This window comes from Leucopleurus acutus (genome assembly GCF_964270905.1).
Source record: "Leucopleurus acutus genome assembly, chromosome: 6".
Classification (NCBI taxonomy): Eukaryota; Metazoa; Chordata; class Mammalia; order Artiodactyla; family Delphinidae; genus Leucopleurus; species Leucopleurus acutus.
In genome coordinates, this window is record NC_139149.1 from 83,364,603 (window position 1) to 83,384,926 (window position 20,324).

General features: G+C 40.3%; 1 protein-coding gene across 3 annotated transcripts in view; it reads right to left on the reverse strand.

Moving 5' to 3' along the window:
* The window catches only part of FTCDNL1 (formiminotransferase cyclodeaminase N-terminal like), a 142,526-nt gene extending 122,577 nt beyond the window's left edge, over positions 1 to 19,949 (reverse strand). For all 3 annotated transcript variants that reach the window (XM_082841662.1, XM_082841661.1, XM_082841663.1), the window contains exons 1-4: positions 19,882 to 19,949; positions 17,627 to 17,753; positions 14,867 to 14,962; positions 13,175 to 13,327 (exon numbers count right to left, since the gene is read on the reverse strand). In XM_082841662.1, the coding sequence (XP_082697788.1) occupies positions 13,175 to 13,327; positions 14,867 to 14,962; positions 17,627 to 17,741 (364 nt within the window). In that variant the 5' untranslated portion in view covers positions 17,742 to 17,753; positions 19,882 to 19,949. The remainder of the gene's footprint in view (positions 1 to 13,174; positions 13,328 to 14,866; positions 14,963 to 17,626; positions 17,754 to 19,881) is intronic.
* Positions 19,950 to 20,324: the final 375 nt, after the last annotated feature.

Genomic DNA, 20,324 nt, shown 5'->3' on the forward strand with positions numbered 1-20,324 from the left:
CTCCGCGACGGGAGAGGCCACGACAGTGAGAGGCCCTCATACCGCAAAAAAACAAACAAACAAAAAACTATGGGCATGTGCATATATATAGATAGATAGATAGAGATATAGATATAGATAGATAGATAGATAGATATATACACACACACACATACATACACATGTGTAAAGGGTGGGGGGCATTGGAATTGGCCTGTCGCTTCCATATAGTACACCCTCTGTAAGGACTTCTCATTCCCTTTCAGGCGGGATATTAAGAAGCTGGAACTGCCCCAAAGAGTAGTTCAGATGGGACATGACTAAGCTTTGGGGATGGTCAGGAATCCTTCTGCTGGCCAATGTATCAGCAATGTGTAAACAGCCTTCAGTATAAAGCCCACTCCCCACAGCAAGGAAGAGTTAAGGTGGCTCTTCCATCCAACTACAGCTCTCCAAATGCCAAACAAATAGTTCACATGAGGTAGCCTGGTCTCCTTGTATGTGTTCGGCTCCCCTACATCCTCCATCTTCCTGGCCACTGGCCACTGACACCACTCAACCACCTCTTAGTAGTCTCAAGCCTAGCCCTAATTCTTGCCGCTTGCCCCCAAAACAGGTCAAGTGCTCTGATCCCCATGCCCCCAAAACAGATCAAATCCTCCCACCCCCCTGCCCACAATTCCTCTCCTTTTTACCACCTCTCAGGGGATGCTCATTTCCACGTACCCATGCCCACCACATTAAATCTCCTTTTGAAGGAAAATGCTTCCTGCCCACTACTGATGTTTACTTCCACGTGGAGAGAGTCCTGCTGGTCTTGCTGGCTGTTATGAGTTAAACTGTGCCCCCTGAAAAAATTCAGCTGCTGAATTCATAGCCGCCAGGACATGAGAATGTGACCTTATTTGGGAATAGGGTCATTGCAGATATAATTAGTTAACAGGAGGTCATATACTGGAATGGAGTGGGGCCCTAATCCAATATGACTGGTGTCCTCATAAAAAGGGGAAATTTGGACACAGACAATATACAGGGAGAATGCTATGTGAACATAAAGAGGGCCGTCCACAAGCCAAAATGGAACAGATCCTTCCCTCACAGGACTCAGAAAAAACCAACCCTGCCGACACCCTGATCTCGGACTTCTAGCCTCCAGAACTGTGAGACAATAAATTTCTGTTGTTTAAACCACCCAGTCTGTGGCACTTCTGTTATTGCAGCCTTAGAAAATTAAAACATTGGCCTTGCTTCCTTCCAACATCCATTCCCTGATGGGGAGTTTGGAAGAAAAGCTGGCTTTGCATAGGCCTACTCCCCTCTCCCCTCTTCCTTCTTAGGAGCTAGCTGTCAGCAGGAAACATACATTCCGCTCCACCCGCTCCTTGCCATTAGCTTGCCAGGGTCGGGCCTGTGCTGTCTAGTGCTGCCTGTTACTGACTGCATGAGTCTGTCTAATTCTCCAGGTGGGGAAGCCTAGCTGTCATTTTAGTTTTAACAGTAGTAAAGTTAGTATTTCCACTTCTCATCTGCCTTTCTCTACTGTCGAATTGGTTCAAGATTTGGGAAAGGAAGAAGTGTACTATTTGTAATGCTCTCCTCCCAAACCCCACCCTGAGTCCTCATCTTCCTGGGAGCAGGGAGTGAGGTGGCCTTCCTTCTTTCTTTATTCTATTGCGATGGAATAAACTTTGTAACCTGCTTTTCCAAGCCCTCTCCTTTTGGTTGTCAAAAATTCAAACATGAACACTGACTGTTACCTCTTCATTCTCACTATAACAATTCTATACCCCTCAAGGTAGCAAATAACTCAAGACTGTCCAGGAAACAGTCACGCATAAGCTATGGGGGAAAGAGAGGCACAACAATTATCATCTTGAGATATTATCCTACTATATATTTCTTGGTTAATTAAAATTGGAGAGTTATTTAATATATGCAATTTTGAGTCACACAATAAATGAGAACCTAATTAATAATAATGCTATAATCATTATAATAGCACATCATGATAACCATGTGTTGTCGTTATTACTATTATCACATGCTCTGGGTCTCCTGAGAAGCACACCCTTACTTGCCCACTGGAGACCAGGTGGTGGGCGCATGAGGGTGTGCAGAGACTTGGGTTGATGCACTTAATCTTATAGGTCCATCAAAGCCACTAGCATGACTATATTATTTCCTTAGAATTTTCTGATCCTAGTGGTCTTGACACTGGAAGTCACTGTATATGCTAGGAAGGAGAGACGGAAAGGAAAAGGAATTCAGGAAAAGCGTAGCCAAGGTTAGGAGTCTGGGCTGAAAAAGTTAGCATCATATCCATCGTATGCTATAAATCCCCTATTAGGTCCCAATTCTCTAAAACACCATCAGCAATAACATAAATTTAATCTCTGGGTGCTATATATATATATATATATATATATATATATAAAAACTGAAAATCAGAAAACTTAGAACCCCTAAACTTTTAACATCTCCCACAGTGACCCACAGCTTGATCCTGAGTATTCTAGGAGACCCCTTCCCTAGGTGAAGTGGTGGGGGGGGGGGGTCTCCCAGTTTTAAACTATAGACTGGGGAAGAATTACAAGAAGTGTACAGTCAGACAGCAAAGGTTTCATGCACTCCACCTACTCATCCCAATTAGAAGATTCTTATGGTACATTTATTCCTGTCAAAATGTTCAATAAAGTCTGTTCAGTATATACCAAGAGTAAAACAGGGAAGAAGGGAAAGCCAACACGAGGGTGTGTTATCAAGCTAGTCATCGCTACGAGCAACTGGGGCTTGGTCTTGCTGGAACGGGCCTTAGAATTGTCTGTCTACCAGCTCAGGTCTCCCACTGGCCAAGGGGTGCCTGTGGGGTATTAATTTACTTGGACTTCAGGTTGCTGCAGAGCCAAAGTGAGAGAAAGAGAGCAGCTTTTTCAAGTATGGATGTGTGCATCAGTAATTGCTGGTCATGGAAGAATAGGTTAGTTTATCCTAGTTCTCTCATTTGGTCTTTTCCTTTCTCATTAGTAGCTCTGTTTTACAGTGGTTGATATAATCCTGTTGCATTTATTAAGCTTGTAGCAATATGCATTTATGAACACCTGGTAACTCTCCTTCATAGTTAGAATGTACTCAAGTTGCTGGAAATCAATTTTGATATTTTATGTACTTTGCCAATGCGCAATCCCTTTTTTTTTTCAGCTTTTCATATGGTGGCAGTATCCTATAATTGTCAAAGTAAATGCTATGTCCTAAACTATGTTAACATATGCTTGTAAAATGAACCATTGCTTTTATGCTATGGCAATGAAGGTAGTACTAATGGTGGAGAGAACTATATCAGAACCCAACATCTAAACTGACTAATCTCAACAAAATTCAAGGCTGTTTTATGAGACAATCTCCATAGCAACTGGAGAATCAGAGTAGAAAATTCTTGAAGTGAAAAGTTGTTCCTGATTTGCCAGATCAGCCCATGTTTTGACAATCTGTAATAAGGTAATCGAAGGGTCTTAAGACTATCACACAAGTGTTGATGTTGTGTGAATCTGTCATGGCACATGTCCTCCAAGCCATGAAAATACTCAAAAAATCATCTAACAAGGCTGATAATTCTAATCAAATTCATTAATGTTGTATCTATTTTAAGATAAATCCAAAAAAACTCAATCATGTAAGAGCTAAATCTTTACTTATGTAACTTACTTAACTAGCATTTTATCTTTCCAATATTCTAAATAATGTCAATTTATAAAGCATTATATAAAAACTATTTCATTTGATTAATGACATAAAACAAAAAGCAAGTTTCCGTATGATTTACAAATTTTATAGCTATGGTCCAGACTTTTAAAGCTGAATATTATGGGGCTTCCCTGGTGGCGCAGTGGTTGAGAGTCTGCCTGCCAATGCAGGGGACACGGGTTCGTGCCCCGGTCCGGGAGGATCCCACATGCCGCGGAGCGGCTGGGCCCGTGAGCCATGGCCGCTGAGCCTGCGTGTCCGGAGCCTGTGCTCCGCAACGGGAGAGGCCACGGCAGTGAGAGGCCCGCGTACAGCAAAAAAAAAAAAAAAAAAAAAAAGCTGAATATTATGAACCTACATGTTAGTTAAGCCCATTTTCACCGGCAAATCATTGGGGGGATTTGCCTGAGCACCTTCTGCCCTGACCCCTCCCCTCCACCTTCACTCAGTCCTTCTCAGGAAGGTTTGTGTGTACATGAGAAACAAGCTCATGTTTCAGAGACGCTGGCTCCTGCAGGTGAACCATCGAGTAAGGAAGATGTGGAAAACATACAGGCAGCACGATAGCCCACAGTAATCCTTTGGAGAAATTGTCTATACAAAATTTATTGAAGCCCAGAAATTGAGACTAAATACCTTCAATATTGAGTTAGAAGTCAGAAAAAAGAATAATGTTACTGTAAATTTACCTTTGGTTCCAAATTAGGTGAATTCCCTGCTCTTGAAGGATCTAAGATAATCAAAATCACCAAGAGGAATTAGAGAAGTAGGGACTTCCAAGTAGAGATGGGAGCGTAGATTCCTATGTTTACTTTCACTTCTTCCAAATATCCCAGGAAACAGATGGTAAAGAGGTCTATTTTTTAAAGCATTGATTCACTCAAACAAATAGAAATGGAAGAAGAAGCAATGGCGTTGGAACTTGGAGAGCAGATATGAGAAGAGCAGGAGATTCAGCAGACCCCAGACAGCAGAGAAGCAGCCTGACTTAGAGCACTGGTACCTGGAAATGGTAATGGTACCTGGAAATGGTCAGAACTGGTGACCTCACTCTGGGAGAGAAGGTAAAGGCATAGCTCAAAACAGGGAGAATGGTGGAAAGTCTGTTTAAGCAGTAGTTACGTCCCAACCCCTCCACACAGACAGGCAACTGGCAGAAGACACAAGAGGTAAAAACACAAGGCGTCTGGGCTGCGGGATACAGCCGAGGGTAGGGGATTCGTGAAAAGAGGGGAATTAAAGGAACATTTACACACTAAATGCGGTGACTCTTCTAGCCCTCTTCTGCAATTCAACTCCTAAATCATGGACAGCTGTGTGTATACTCCAGGCTGAAGACTGGAGAATCCTTCTCTAAGAAACTTGAACAGCCCAAGAGGAAAGACCCCAAAGATACTGAAATGGACGCTCCCTATAGAAACTACGCAGCCAGATCGGCCTACAGTTGACAAACCCCACCTAAATACTCAAATTATCCATTCAGTCCTTTAGTGTCCACTCTTAGAGTAAGCAGCCAACCAATGATGATCTGACATCTGAGGAAAGCCTTTAAAACAAACAGGAGAAAGCAACCTTGGTGGTGTGGATGCAGGGGGTGGGGCATGTTGGGGAACAGACATCATGCAGAAAGAAGAAACTGTCAAAAATTATTCACTGACACTGTATTCATGAGACATGACCAGGACATTATTTAGAATAAAAAAATAAAATGAACATTCAGAGACTAAAAGCACTTGGAAACTAATACAGAGGAAATGAAAAACTTATTGAAGGCTTGGGATATAAAGTAGAGGAAATTTGTAAGAAATTATTATAAAAATATAAAGTGATTTTAAAAAAGAGAAAGTAAGTGTAGAAAACCAATACAAGACTTCCAATATCCAAATATGGAGCTTCCAGAAAGAATTGAGAAAATGGAAGAAATATCAATGGCAACCTAACCTTGCAGCACCTAAAGCAATTAGAGAAAGAAGAACAAAAAAAACCCAAAGTTAGCAGAAGGAAAGAAATCATAAAGATCAGATCAGAAATAAATGAAAAAGAAATGAAGGAAACAATAGCAAAGATCAATAAAATTAAAAGCTGGTTCTTTGAGAAGATATACAAGACTGATAAACCATTAGCCAGACTCATCAAGAAAAAGAGGGAGAAGACTCAAATCAATAAAATTAGAAATGGAAAAAGAGAAGTAACAACTGACACTGCAGAAATACAAAGGATCATGAGAGATTACTACAAGCAACTATATGTCAATAAAATGGATAACCTGGAAGAAATGGACAAATTCTTAGAAAAGCACAACCTTCCGAGACTGAACCAGGAAGAAATAGAAAATATAAACAGACCAATCACAAGCACTGAAATTGAGACTGTAATTAAAAATCTTCCAACAAACAAAAGTCCAGGACCAGATGGCTTCACAGGCGAATTCTATCAAACATTTAGAGAAGAGCTAGCACCTATCCTTCTCAAACTCTTCCAAAATACAGCAGAGGGAGGAGCACTCCCAAACTCATCCTACGAGGCCACCATCACCCTGATACCAAAACCAGAACAGATATTGCAAAGAAAGAAAACTACAGGCCAATATCACTGATGAACATAGATGCAAAAATCCTCAACAAAATACTAGCAAACAGAATCCAACGGCACATTAAAAGGATCATACACCATGATCAAGTGGGGTTTATCCCAGGAATGCAAGGATTCTTCAATATATGCAAATGAATCAATGTGATACACCATATTAATAAGTTGAAGGAGAAAAATGATATGTTCATATCAACAGATGCAGAAAAAGCTTTTGACAAAATTCAACACCAACTTATGATAAAAACCCTCCAGAAAGTAGGCATAGAGGGAACTATCCTCAACATAATAAAGGCCATATATGACAAAACCCACAGCCAACATCGTTCTCAATGGTGAAAAACTGAAACCATTTCCTCTAAGATCAGGAGCAAGACAACGCTGTCCACTCTCACCACTATTATTCAACATAGTTTTGGAAGTTTTAGCCACGGCAATCAGAGAAGTAAAAGAAAGAAAAGGAATCCAAATTGGAAAAGAAGTAAAACTGTCACTGTTTGCAGATGACATGATACTACACATAGAGAATCCTAAAGATGCTACCAGAAAACTACTAGAGCTAAACAATGAATTTCGTAAAGTAGCAGGATACAAAATTAATGTGCAGAAATCTCTTGCGTTCCTATACACTAATGATGAAAAATCTGAAAGAGAAATTAAGGAAACACTCCCATTTACCACTGCAACAAAAAGAATAAAATACCTAGGAATAAACCTACCTAAGGAGACAAAAGACCTGTATGCAGAAAACTATAAGACACTGATGAAAGAAATTAAAGACGATATAAACAGATGGAGAGTTATACCATGTTCTTGGATTGGAAGAATCAACATTGTGAAAATGACTAAACTACCCAAAGCAATCTACAGATTCAATGCAATCCCTACCAAACTACCAATGGCATTTTTCACAGAACTAGAACAAAAATTTCACAGTTTGTATGGAAACACAAAAGACCTTGACTAGGCAAAGCAATCTTGAGAAAGAAAAACAGAGCTGGAGGAATCAGGTTCCCAGACTTCATACTATACTGCAAAGCTACAGTAATCAAAACAGGATGGTACTGGCACAAAACCAGAAATATACATCAATGGAACAGGATAGAAAGCCCAGAGATAAACCCACGCACATATGATCGCCTTATTTTTGATAAAGGAGGCAAGAATATACAATGGAGAAAAGACAGCCTCTTCAATAAGTTGTGCCAGGAAAACTGGACACCTACATGTAAAAGAATGAAATTAGAACACTCCCTAACACCATACACAAATAGAAACTCAAAATGGATTAAAGACCTAAATGTAAGGCCAGAAACTATCAAACTCTTAGAGGAAAACATAGGCAGAACACTCTATGACATAAATCACAGCAAGATCCTTTTGGACCCACCTCCTAGAGAAATGGAAACAAAAATAAACAAATGGGACCTAATGAAACTTCAAAGCTTTTGCACAGCAAAAGAAACCATAAACAAGATGAAAAGACAACCCTCAGAATCGGAGAAAATTTTTGCAAATGAAGCAACTGACAAAGGATTCATCTCCAAAATTTACGAGCAGCTCATGCAGCTCAATATCCTAAAAACAAACAACCCAATCCAAAAATGGGCAGAAGACCTAAATAGACATTTCTCCAAAGAAGATATACAGATTGACAACAAACACATGAAAGGATGCTCAACATCACTAATCATTAGAGAAATGCAAACCAAAATTACAATGAGGTATCACCTCACACCAGTTAGAATGGGCATCATCAGAAAATCTACAAACAACAAATGCTGGAGAGGGTGTGGAGAAAAGGGAACCCTCTTGCACTGTTGGTGGGAATGTAAACTGATAGAGACACTATGGAGAACAGTATGGAGGCTCCTCAAAAAACTAAAAATAGGACTACCATACGACCCAGCAATCCCACTACTGGGCATATACCCTGAGAAAACCATAATTCAAAAAGAGTCATGTACCACAATGTTCATTGCAGCTCTATTTATAACAGCTGGGACATGGAAGCAACCTAAGTGTCCATCATCAGATGAATGGATAAAGAAGATGTGGCACATATATACAATGGAATATTACTCAGCCATAAAAAGAAACAAAATTGAGTTATTTGTAGTGAAGCGGATGGACCTAGAGACTGTCATGCAGAGTGAAGTAAGTCAGAAAGAGAAAAATAAATACCGTATGCTAACACATATATATGGAATCTAAAAAAAAAAAAAGGGTCTGAAGAACCTAGGGGCAGGACAGGAATAAAGAGGCAGACGTCGAGAATGGACTTGAGGACACAAGGAGGGGGAAGGGTAAGCTGGGACAAAGTGAGAAAGTGGCATGGACTTATATATACACTACCAAATGTAAAATAGATAGCTAGTGGGAAGCAGCTGCATAGCACAGGGAGATCAGCTTGGTGCTTTGTGACCACCTAGAGGGGTGGGATAGGGAGGGTGGGAGGGAGATGCAAGAGGGAGGAGAAATGGGGATATACGTATATGTATAGCTGCTTCACTTTGTTATAAAGCAGAAACTAACACACCATTTTAAAGCAATTATACTCCAATAAAGATGTTTAAAAAAAAAATCAATGGAATAACTCAAGAGAACTTCCACACTGGGGGACAAGTTTCAAGAATTCAAAGGGTCTACCAGTTATCCAGCATAATGAATGAAAACAGACGTATACAAAGGCACATCACAGAAATTCCAGAACACTAGGAACAAAGTGAAGATCTTACAAGCTTCCAGTGAGAAGTGACAGGTCACATACAAAGATCAGGAATCATAATGCTTCAAAAGGCTCAATAGCAACATGAAAATGAGAATTGATACAACATCATCAAACTAAAGGAAAATTATTTCTAACCTATTATTCTATACCTAGCTAAACTAAAAATTAAGTGTGAAGGTAGAATAATGGCATTTTCAGACATGTAAGTTCTCAAAAATGTACTCTCCCTGCTCCCACCCCACTTTTTTTTGGAAAGCTAGTAGAGGATATGTTCCACCAAAACAAGGACATAAAAGAAGGGGGGAAAAAAGAGAAGATATGGGATTCAGGAACCAGGGGATCCAAAATAGAGAAAGATGAAGGGAACACCCAGGATAAAAGTAATGGGAGATGCCATGATGACAGTCATCCTCAACAAATTGAGAGTAAATCGTCCTAACTGAACCAGATCAGAGAGTTCTAGAAGAAAGTTGGGGGTTTTTTTGGCCACATTGTGCGGCTTGTGGGATCTTAGTTCCCCAACTAGGGATCGAACCCAGGCCCTCAGCAGTGAGATCGCAGAGTCCTAACCACTGGACCACCAGGGAATTCCCCTAAATGATAGTTTTTTTTTTTTTTAAGAAGATGAAATTTATAGAACAGTCAATACATGGTGTGTTCTATCTGAATGCATGGAGAGATGTCATTAGTGACAGAGTGTGGGGTTAAACCAGTGGTAAGTATATAAAAAAGTGAGCAAACAATCAAAAAGATAATGATCAATTGCAGCAAAAAGAAGAAGTTGTACAGAAAGGGTAAAATAATAACATTCTAAATACTTCATTGTAAATAATGTTTACACAGTTATAATAATGTGACCACTAAATACTGTTCCAAGATATAACTATATGGTGAGAAAGGAGAATTCGGAAGTAAGTGGGAAACGTGTGAGTGTGTGTGTGTGTGTGTGTGTGTGTGCGTGTGCGCATGCTGGGGGTGAGAGGTGGGTGAAAGGAAGCTAAATTCTCATCTTCTGCAGTGAGAAGTCAACAGATAATGCCTCAAACTTAAAAAAACAAGAAGTACCAATACAGGTATGATATTCAGATATCTGGATTTGAATCCTAAATAATAAAAGAGTTGAAAGTACTTGGCTCAGGGGAGAAGGAAACTGAAGTGTGTACAGAGTGAGGAGGAAAGGGAAGTTATGTAGGTCTAGAGTTTGGGGAACAAACCCTGTAGATTTGACTTTTAACCATGTTCATGTATCATTTTGATAACAACAAAAAGAAGCAAAGAGAGGAATGGAAGGAGGAAAGAAGGGAGAGAGAGAAGGATGGAATGGAGAAGGGAAAAAGGGAGGAGGAGAAAAATTTTAGAGACATAATACAGATAATTATGAAATGGAGCCTAATAGATCAAATGTGGTTTTATAGAAAATGAAAACCGAAGTCCAAAACATTTTTTTAAATTATAAGCTTTAAATAAATATAGACTAGATCTATGTGTCACCTTTTTTTACATGGCAGCAGCTGTAAGTGAAGACACTTTCATACCACTGCTCATACCCCAACCTCCTATGGAGTCTCCCCATTCTCTCCATTCTCTATTATCTTAGGCCACCATCACCTTTCCAGACTGATCTACCTGCTCATTGTCCATTCTCTATCATACACACAAAGTTATCTTTCTAATGTTCAAAACCAATCATAGACTTTCTTTCTTAAAACTCTTCCAACAGTTTCCACTGTGTTTAGGATAAAGTGTGAACTCCTTAACCTGGCATATAAGACTTCATGACCTTGCCTCTGATTACCTCTGGAGCTTCATTTCTTAACCTTCCCACCCCACCCCGTCTCTAAGTTTCAGCCAGCAACACTGCAGTCCTTTCAGGTCCTTAAGCCCAGGCTGCTTCCACCTCTAGGACTCTGCATTGCTGTGCCCTTTATTCTAGAAGTTCTTAAACTAAAATTATATGCAAAATTATGAGTGTGTGTATCTATGTATGTATATACAAATGCACATCATAAAAACTTACAAGTGATTTTGACATTATTTATAAGTCCCCTGAACATCAACTCTGGACCTCACTTTAAGAATCCCTTCCTTAAGGAATAAGCAAGCTTCCAGCTGCTATCAAAAAGCTCTAAAATAGGGTTTCCCTGGTGGCGCAGTGGTTAAGAATCTGCCTGCCAATGCAGGAGACACAGGTTCGAGCCCTGGTCTGGGAAGATTCCACATGACGCGGATCAACTGGGCCCGTGAGCCACAACTACTGAGCCTGCGCATCTGGAGCTTGCGCTCCACAACAAGAGAGGCTGCGAGAGTGAGAGGCCCGCGCACCGCGATGAGGAGTGGCCCCCGCTCGCCACAACCAGAGAAAGCCCTCACACAGAAATGAAAACCCAACACAGCCAAAAATAAATAAATAAATTTTTTTTAAAAAAAGCTCTAAAATATATATTATCCAGAATTTTTGCATATAAAACATACATGAATTACACATGTCAATATCAATTATCTTCTATGTCACTGGAATGTTCTCCATTGCCCTTCCTCCCAAAGAAAGTTAGTTAAATTATTATTTTAACATGGTTTCCCTGACAAGGGGTTACTCTAGTGAAAAACATCCTGTCACTGTTCTGAAAACAGTGAGATCCTAGAACATGAATACTTCTGCCTCATAGGAATGCCTGAGCATGCTGTTACCAAAAAAACAAAAAAAACACAAACCAAAAAAAATTGGATGATATTAGACAAACAGCTGTGTAGAAAGGAGAATGTAAAAATAAAAACTGCATGTTGGAGCATCAAAATAGTAACCATGTACAGTATATGACTGGTTTTAATCAGATGAAGATTGAAGCTATTACATTTCAAATCGAATGTTATAAATTAGTTCAAGAATGCAGCTGAGCTCTCATTTAATTAGAAATGTCCATCTTTAAATCATGAGGTACAGTAGCTGCCAATGAAGCAAAAGGGCAAAGGAAGGGAGAAATACTGTGTCCAGACCCTCCTGTTGTCAACTGTCTCCTACTCTGGCCAAACATCTGGGGTGGACTAGTCCTGATGTAATGAAGAACTTCATGTACTAGCTAATTTGAGATTTAATGTAATTGAACATAATTTTTTTGAAGACATTAAAATCATTATTCTGGTCTGGACAATTCTGAACTCTTCATTTTTGTGTGAAATGCATTTTCCCCCATGCTGAATTTTAACTCTTTCTTAGATGAAAAGTAAAGCAAATTTTGGGCCATGATTTCTCTGGGAAATAATCCATCCATTGTCAGGTCATGTTAAAATGCAACACATGGAATGAGATACACCTTTGGAAACAAGTCTCATTTCATATTTCTAGCGCTTGATGGAGCTCAGCTAGAGTCCAAATCTACATCCCAAATGTTAGACATTTCCCTATTACCTAAAAGTGAGGCACCACCACAGAGGATTTCTGAGGTCATACAGAGAAGTTTGCAATCATCCTAAGGTGGACTTTTCCCCAAAGGTTATGAGTCTCTGTATCTCATAATTAACCAGCTAGACAGTCCAGGCAAAAGGTCTTTCTTTTCTCCCAATTTGCTTAATTCAAAAACACCTCAAGTGACATAGCTCAAATTTTCCAAATTAAACTTGCCCATGAAAAGCATGAAATCAAGCATGTGACAGTTCAGTTCTAAAGAAAACCTTAAAGAGCGTTGTGCACAAGGAAAAAAGAAGAAAAAAATCAGAGGAAAAAGGGGTAGGAGTTAACATTTAAGTGGGTTTTCAACCTCATCATTACTCCTGCTCAAGAAAATAGGACACAGATGGGTGAAACACACCATCGTCCTGCCCCGAAGAGTCTAAAGAACTCATTAGAGATTACTGCTGTCTCCTCATGGTCTATCGTGAATTTGTAAGGGTCACAATGGTTGATTTGCTGCATCCTACAGCATTTAGTGTTCCACAGCGTCATGGGGTAGAAAGTGGAAGGATGAGTCACAGCGACACAGTGTGCCACTGCAACCCATGGAAGCTTACTGTTGATACAATTCTTCAAGGTTGACTTTTCCCAGGGAACTGAGGAGTGATTATATTGTCACAAGCTGTTCTGACTTGTAAAAACAGTTTCCATTAAGGAATAACACACTACCCCAAACTTTCTCTTACTTCTGGCCACAGCTCCACACTCTTCCACTCCAACACCAGAGAGAGGGTAAATGGGAATCAGGTCCACTGCTCCCAGGCAAGGATGGATCCCCTCTTGAACCTCCATATCAATTGACTGGAAGGCCTCCAGGCAGGCAGCCAGAACGGAATTGCCTTAAAAAAAAAAAAAAATCATTAAACTTTCAATCGCATCTAAAGAAGTAGCTATATTTATTATTGTCCCACCAGTTGTTTTTCTGTAATATGTAGAGAAGATTGTTTATCCATCCAAAATAAAGAAAAATGAAAGACCCAACATTTCCCCTCTCCCCACCTCCCAAGTGTCACAAAGTTTCACATTTCTTCTAACTCCTTACTCCCCAAAGTGGAGGAAGTATACAAAGTTTATCAGTCTTAAGAAACTTTGTATTGTATTTTTTTTACAATTGGTTACTTTAAATTTTTTCAATTTTATCAGATTAATCTGATAAAATTCCTTGTTATTTTCAGAATATTTTATGAATTTATAATAAAATATACACACAAACATAAATTTTTAAAAGCATAAGTATTTTAGTTCTGCTCTTATAATTAGATTTTTCATTAAATTATTCTATCTAAATACATATTATAGACACATCAGAGTGTTATGTTATTACTCTGAGTTTTTATTTGCAGTGCAGTATGACCATTTGGCAAGAGAGCTAAACAATAAGGAAGATAATCGGTCCTACATCTGCTGGGAACTATCCATCAGCTCTTTGTTTTCCAAACAAATATACCTTTTGAAAAATCTGCTAAGTTGAAGTCAAGTTTATTTGAAAATATTTTAGGACTTCCCTGGTGGCGCAGTGGTAAAGAATCCGCCTGCCAATGCAGCGGACACAGGTTTGAGGCCTGGTCCGGGAAGATCCTACATGCGGTGGAGCAACTAAGCCCGTGAGCCACAGCTACTGAGCCTGTGCTCTAGAGCCCACGAGCCACAACTACTGAAGCCCGCACACCTAGAGCCGGTGCTCCCCAACAAGAGAAGCCACCACAATGAGAAGCCCGCACACCACAACAAAGAGTAGCCCCCGCTCGCAGCAACTAGAGAAAATGCAAGCACAGCAACCAGGACCCAACACAACCAAAAATAAATTAATTAATTAATCTTTTTTAAAAAAGAAAATATTTTAAACCCTTTACCAAGCAATACTAAAATAATACAGGTTTTTGTTTAAACAATTATGAACCTTCAAATTCAAGTTGTCCCACTAAACCTTACAACAGAAGACTTGAAACCCATTTCATTTCACCCAGTGGACCAACTCAAGATGTCAGGCTCCCAACCTAAAACACAACTGCTTAGCATGTTTCATTCCATGTCAACTTATCAGTGAAATCAAGGCTGACTTCAACACTATTACTTCACAGGTTAAAACATGAAGATATTTTTCTTAACCACAAAGGATATGTGATCATCTTCAAGGAAAGAATGTTATTAAATATTGGACTCCCCAAGGTTCATTTTAATGAAGAGGAAATGGGAAATGTTTGAGCGGTACATGTTCACAAAAATGATGAAATGCAGTTTTGAGGTAGACTCCCTATGTAATGGAGGGGAGTATCCAGATTAACACAGGCAATCAGTGATTAAAGGGCATTCAGGTGTACCTGAAGCTGACCCTTCGCCAAAAGACATATGTAAAAAAATAGAAACTGAAATCTTACCTAACTCAGCAACAGAAGCTGCTATTGTAATGACTGATCTGTTGTACCCTTGATCAGAAAATACGTTGAGCACTGATACCTCAGGATGTTTCTGTCCTATAAAGAAAGCAACACATAAATGCAAGAATTTTCTTCTGTGATGAAATCTTAATACTTTATTTCTTCTGATATAATTAAATAGAAAGTGTTTAAGAGAAAAATTCTGGGGGGTGACCTCTGAAGTGACACTGACTAATCATGAAATTTGTAGACAGTAACATCCACTTCCTACAGTGCTTCCTATACAAGCAGATGGCTCAGCTCAGATACGAGGCTTTGGTGTCTACGAGAGATCTTTTCTGGCACTTGCTTCTGAACTTGCCAAAGTTCTCTTAACTCAGTCTAAGACAGTAGCTCTTCCTTCAATCGCCAAATCATATCACTCTAAATTCTGTTCCTTATCAATCTCATCTTCTAGGCCTTGTCAATTTTTCCTTCCAAACCCAGAAATCAAAATCTAACATCTGGAAAAACTAGGATAGGACAATTAGTGCCTGGAGCAGAGGTTTCTGGGATACAGGCACCTGCCTATTAGAAACTGTTCTGACTCCACCATCTCCTTTTCAAAGGACACCAACAGCCTTCAGATGTTAATGACTTCCAGCCTTCAGCAGCTTGTGACTCACTTGAATGTGTAACCTGAAGGAGAAAGCTGCCATACCCTTGTATGGCAACCACACATAACCCTCTAGTTATTTTTGAAGTTTACAAGCCTGGTTCAGGCTCCTTAAAAGTTCCTCGTATGCCTACAAAAGCAAATTCAGAGTGAAGGACAAAAGTTTTCAGACGGTAATTAAACCTTTCACTATGCCATTATATCTTTGTCGCCCTGTCCCCTGGCAGCTTAACAATTAATCTTTTCAGAGGAGAGGAAAAATAAGTTACACGCAGCAACTACAGAGCTTACAGCAGCCCCGCACTATTAATTTTAATAACGTGAAAAGATAAACTTTTGTCACTCACTCATAGCCAAATGAGCATCTACAGAGACCTGCCCTGGTATAGGTCTAAAATTTCTAATTCAGCTTTCTTTCCATAAGACCTTTTAGGTCATTTAAATGTTTTCACATTGCTTAATTGGAAAAAATATAGGTGATATAGTTTTATTCCACTCACTTAAAAATAAATGCCTTTAAAGTATCTGTAAAACAGCAGGTCATTTTCTTAACTAGTGCTACCTTCCCTGCATTTTTAAAACTATGAAAGATGGGTAGCAACACGATCATACAACCTCTTTTTATGTATTTTTTTCAACATACTTAAGCTTTTAGAAGAAATGATTTGATTTGATTTTTTCATTCTAAATCTTCTTCTGAAAAGCTTTTATTCTCAGTTTCATATGATTCAATTGAATCAAATGCTGAAAGAATGAAACACTCTCTCCTGAAATTTCTTAAGCATGCATATAGAAAAAAAATTACTGTTGGCAGGAGGAGCTGTCAGTATGAACCTCAGCAGAAGTAAATTGTTTGGTATTTGTAATGCAGTGTAATAGCTATAATTCCGTTTGAGCTGCTGTCACTAATAAGCTGATAAAAACTGTGAGTTGAGACCCAGGCGTCCATCAGTGTGTGGCTTCCACAAATGTCTCTGCCCAGTCACTTAATCACGGAATATGTCTCTGCACATTCACCCAATCCCACTGGATGTACCATCTGACAATGAGGGGCCCAAGCTGGCTCTTACTGCAAAGAGAATGCAAAAGCACAGCTGCACACTGACTCCAGAAGAGCTTTCTTATTAGAAATTATCAGGAATTTTCACAGACATTTCCAGCTCTCTCAAAGTTGCAAGACAGTAACTTAAATGTGCTCAGCGTTAGCAACGGGCTGGGGGAAAACACTTCTCTCTCATGAAAAGCAATAACCAAATAAAAAATGACAATCAGAAATTAAAATCAACTGTCTCAAATGCTTTAGGGCTGTGACCCTAGCGTTCACCTGTTGCCGAAAAGCTGTTGATTTCAAATAACAAAGTTAAGTGATTGTAAGTCTGTAAATACACTATGTCCGGTGTATGTGTGAAAGTAAAAACAAATGTCTAGAACTGTATGTCATCACATGAACATTTTAACAAGGGTTAAAAAAAAAGAAAGAGTAGTATGTCTTATAGTAAATACTGGCCCAGGGAGTAAGGAGGCTTGAGTTTCAGTCTTCTGAATTGAATCGCAGAGTAATCATACACACATCACTTAAATGCAACTGCCTAAGAGTCTTTATGCGTAGAAAATGGAGTAGAAATATTAATGCTGCAATGACAGCATGGGCTTTGATGGCAGGAGTGCTTTTGAAGAGGACTTGGTATTTGGTAAGTTTATTTTTTATTTAACCTGCTGAATAAAAAGCATAATATACAATTATGCTCATTCTATTAATGATCACATAAATGGCCCATAAGGGAAACATTAAACCTTTATGTAAATATATCTTCCTCAGGAGCCTGCCAATATCCTGAATAATGTGCATTTCAGACACTCTCACCAATGTGAAGAAATATGCTGGGGATTGTATGCAGGCGTTTGGAGAAGAGCATATGTGCACATCTGAGTAAGTCATCTATCTCAGTATCCTGGAGTCCTGCAGAAGCTGTAACAGCCCAAGAACAAGGGGGGAAATTCAGGAAGAAAGAAGAAGAGCGTTCTATAGACATTGTTAGCAGAGTACAAAAATTACTGTATTATCAAAACACTACATATTCACTTCAATTGCCTGTTGTTCCTACCATTTTTTTCAAGAAGAGCCGCTTTTGCTACATTCTCAACAATGTATTTTCTTCTGGCTTCTGAAATGTTTAATAAACAGACAGCCAAACGGAGCCCCAGTCTGGAAGAAGACATGGTAATTTTCTTCTAGAATAGGAGAAAAATAAGCCTTCATTTTGGTTTCTACAGTTCATTCATATTTTCATGTTCATTAAACTTTTTAAAAAAAATCATAGCTTTTTGGAAACCAGGCAGTCATAATATGAATACTTCACTATTTCATTCCTCAGTAACACCTAAAGGATAAAATCCTCAGATTGACTCAACCAGGAAACCATGTATACGTGGTCATGCACATATGAACATATGAAGATAGCAACAACACTAGAAAATATCCATCAAGTTATTCAGTCTGAATTCTGTCCTGTGAAACTTCTTCATTAAAGTATGTTACTCCTTTTAAGAACTGTCTTCCACAGTTTAATCCTATTTTCAAAGAGGCATGATACTTTCGTTAAATGAGATTACTGGGGAAATGCAGAAAAGAGAAATGAGGCAGATTACTTAATATGCTGATTCTTACAAAAACTACTCTGACAGAGAGAAAGGGTATCTCTACAGGCCATGCCATGGGCAGTATATGAACTAACAAAAGGGGCTCATTTGGGGGCTTTAAATGACAACTATATGACTAAATTTCTCTTGTACTTTGATCTCCATAGTCCCTATAACAGCTTAAAATCTTGTTTCACAGGACTCTGTACCTTGAACTGAAAGCTGACATGGACTACTCTGATATGTTACTCAATAATCAGCCAAAAATGTGACTGATTTTGTTGAACATGGAATGATTCCACACAAGCTTTGGTGGTTGCTTTGATTCTCCTTAGTACTCTAGAATGGCATTTTCAACTAGTTATCTTTCTATACCCCGAATGATACTATGAACTAAAGAAATTTCAATATCTCAAAACAAAAAGAAAATAATTCCCCTTTTTAAGATCAGGCCATCCTATTTCCGCCTCTTTTAAATATAGCTAAAAGTGAATGTGGCCCTCATGAACTCGATCAGCAAATGTTTGATGAGGGTCATTTTGTGCCACATAATGTTCTCCGTGTGGGGATACTGCAGGGAATGATGTCCAACTCTGAGACACACGTTAAGCTCGTAAGTTTAAGCTAACATGCTGTGGTGCCATTAACAGTGCTCTCCATGCATAAATCCACTGGCTTCTGTTCACTAGGATTGTTCGTTGGCCTGATCACTTTAACCTAAGAGGGGATACAGGGCTTCATGGTTAGTTCAGGTTTTCATATCGTGACCATCATCTCATGATTGAAAATTCATAAAAAATACGGTCATTAGGATTTTGTAGACATTAATAACACTGTTGTAATAAAGCAGCTCAGACATCTCTCGTTTTTATGTAAACAAAAAATTGCTTTACACAAGGGGTGTGGGCGTCTTCTGGCTTTCATTTGTTTTCAGTGTGTTTATGTAGCTTAATTGTCTCATCAGGCACTTTCCCAACATAATTATGCTTTTTAACAAATGGTGTTTATGGCAACCCCTAACAGTGCAAAAGAAAGGATTAGTTTCATCCTCTCATTCCACATTTTTATTCCCTGTGGACAGCTAAATCACACAAAGATGGTGTTAGAAAAATCCACCTTCACTGCAAAAGCTGAAACTAGGGGCAATATCAAGCTTTTGGCAAGCAGTCAGTCTTGTTAGTAAAAAGGGGAAGTCTTTCTCTACCTCCGCCTCTAAGAATGTGACCCCGAGCAAGACCCCAAACACTTTGTGGTTTGAGGGAGTGTGATCCTAGGCCTCCCACCACTTCGATCACCTTTGGGATTACTTCCGGCGAGAGACCTAAAACCTGCCTCCCTTGGAGGAACCGGCTGGGCCCCTGAGGAGCTGAGCAGTTCGCAACGGCTCTGCCACATCACCTGTGTCCTGCGCACGCACCACCGCCGGCACTTTTAGGGCGGCAGAGGCTCGCCGAGGAGGCCGTAGCGCGAGGTCTGGGGCAGACACCGTCGCTGGGACCCCCTGCGCGGTCCCGCCCAGGTTCTGGTGTGGGGTGGCCCAGAGCCACGTGGGCCGAAGGGTAACCCGAGGGACTCGCTGAGGGCTCCGGGAGACTCTAGCAGAGGTATCAGCGTCCGCGGGCGGCGGGCCCCGGAGCGAAGGGCGGCCGGCGGCGGCGCTGCCCCAGGCCCGCCTCGAACCTGCGACCACGCTGGCTGCTCCGCGGTTTGGGGGACCCACCTGCTGGCGCGGAGGGCGGCGGGGTAGGACGGCGCCAAACCGGAGTCGCCGCGCGTGACCGGCGCACAGCTTCCGTCGCTGGCCCCGCCTCCCGGGCGCCCGGGCGCGCTCCAGCCCCGCCGCCCGCCGGCTCGGCTCTGCAGCTCCTTCCCTGACCCCACCCGACCCCACAGGCCCCGACCGCGTGCCGGCGGCCCGGAGGGCTTAACGTTCTCTCTAGAAGTGCTTTCCCGCCCCACCTGCTTTAACGTGTAACTCTCCACAATTCTCTCGTAAATGAGTGACTTTTTAAAAGGGCATTAGAATCTAATGATGAGGTCATTACCCACTGATCCTACACCAGCAGGGGGCTCTTTTCTCCGGTTTACGCACAAACGCATCTTTAATAAATTCCCTTCTGAGAAATACTGCCCGCGAGCGATTTCCAATATGATCTGGACCCA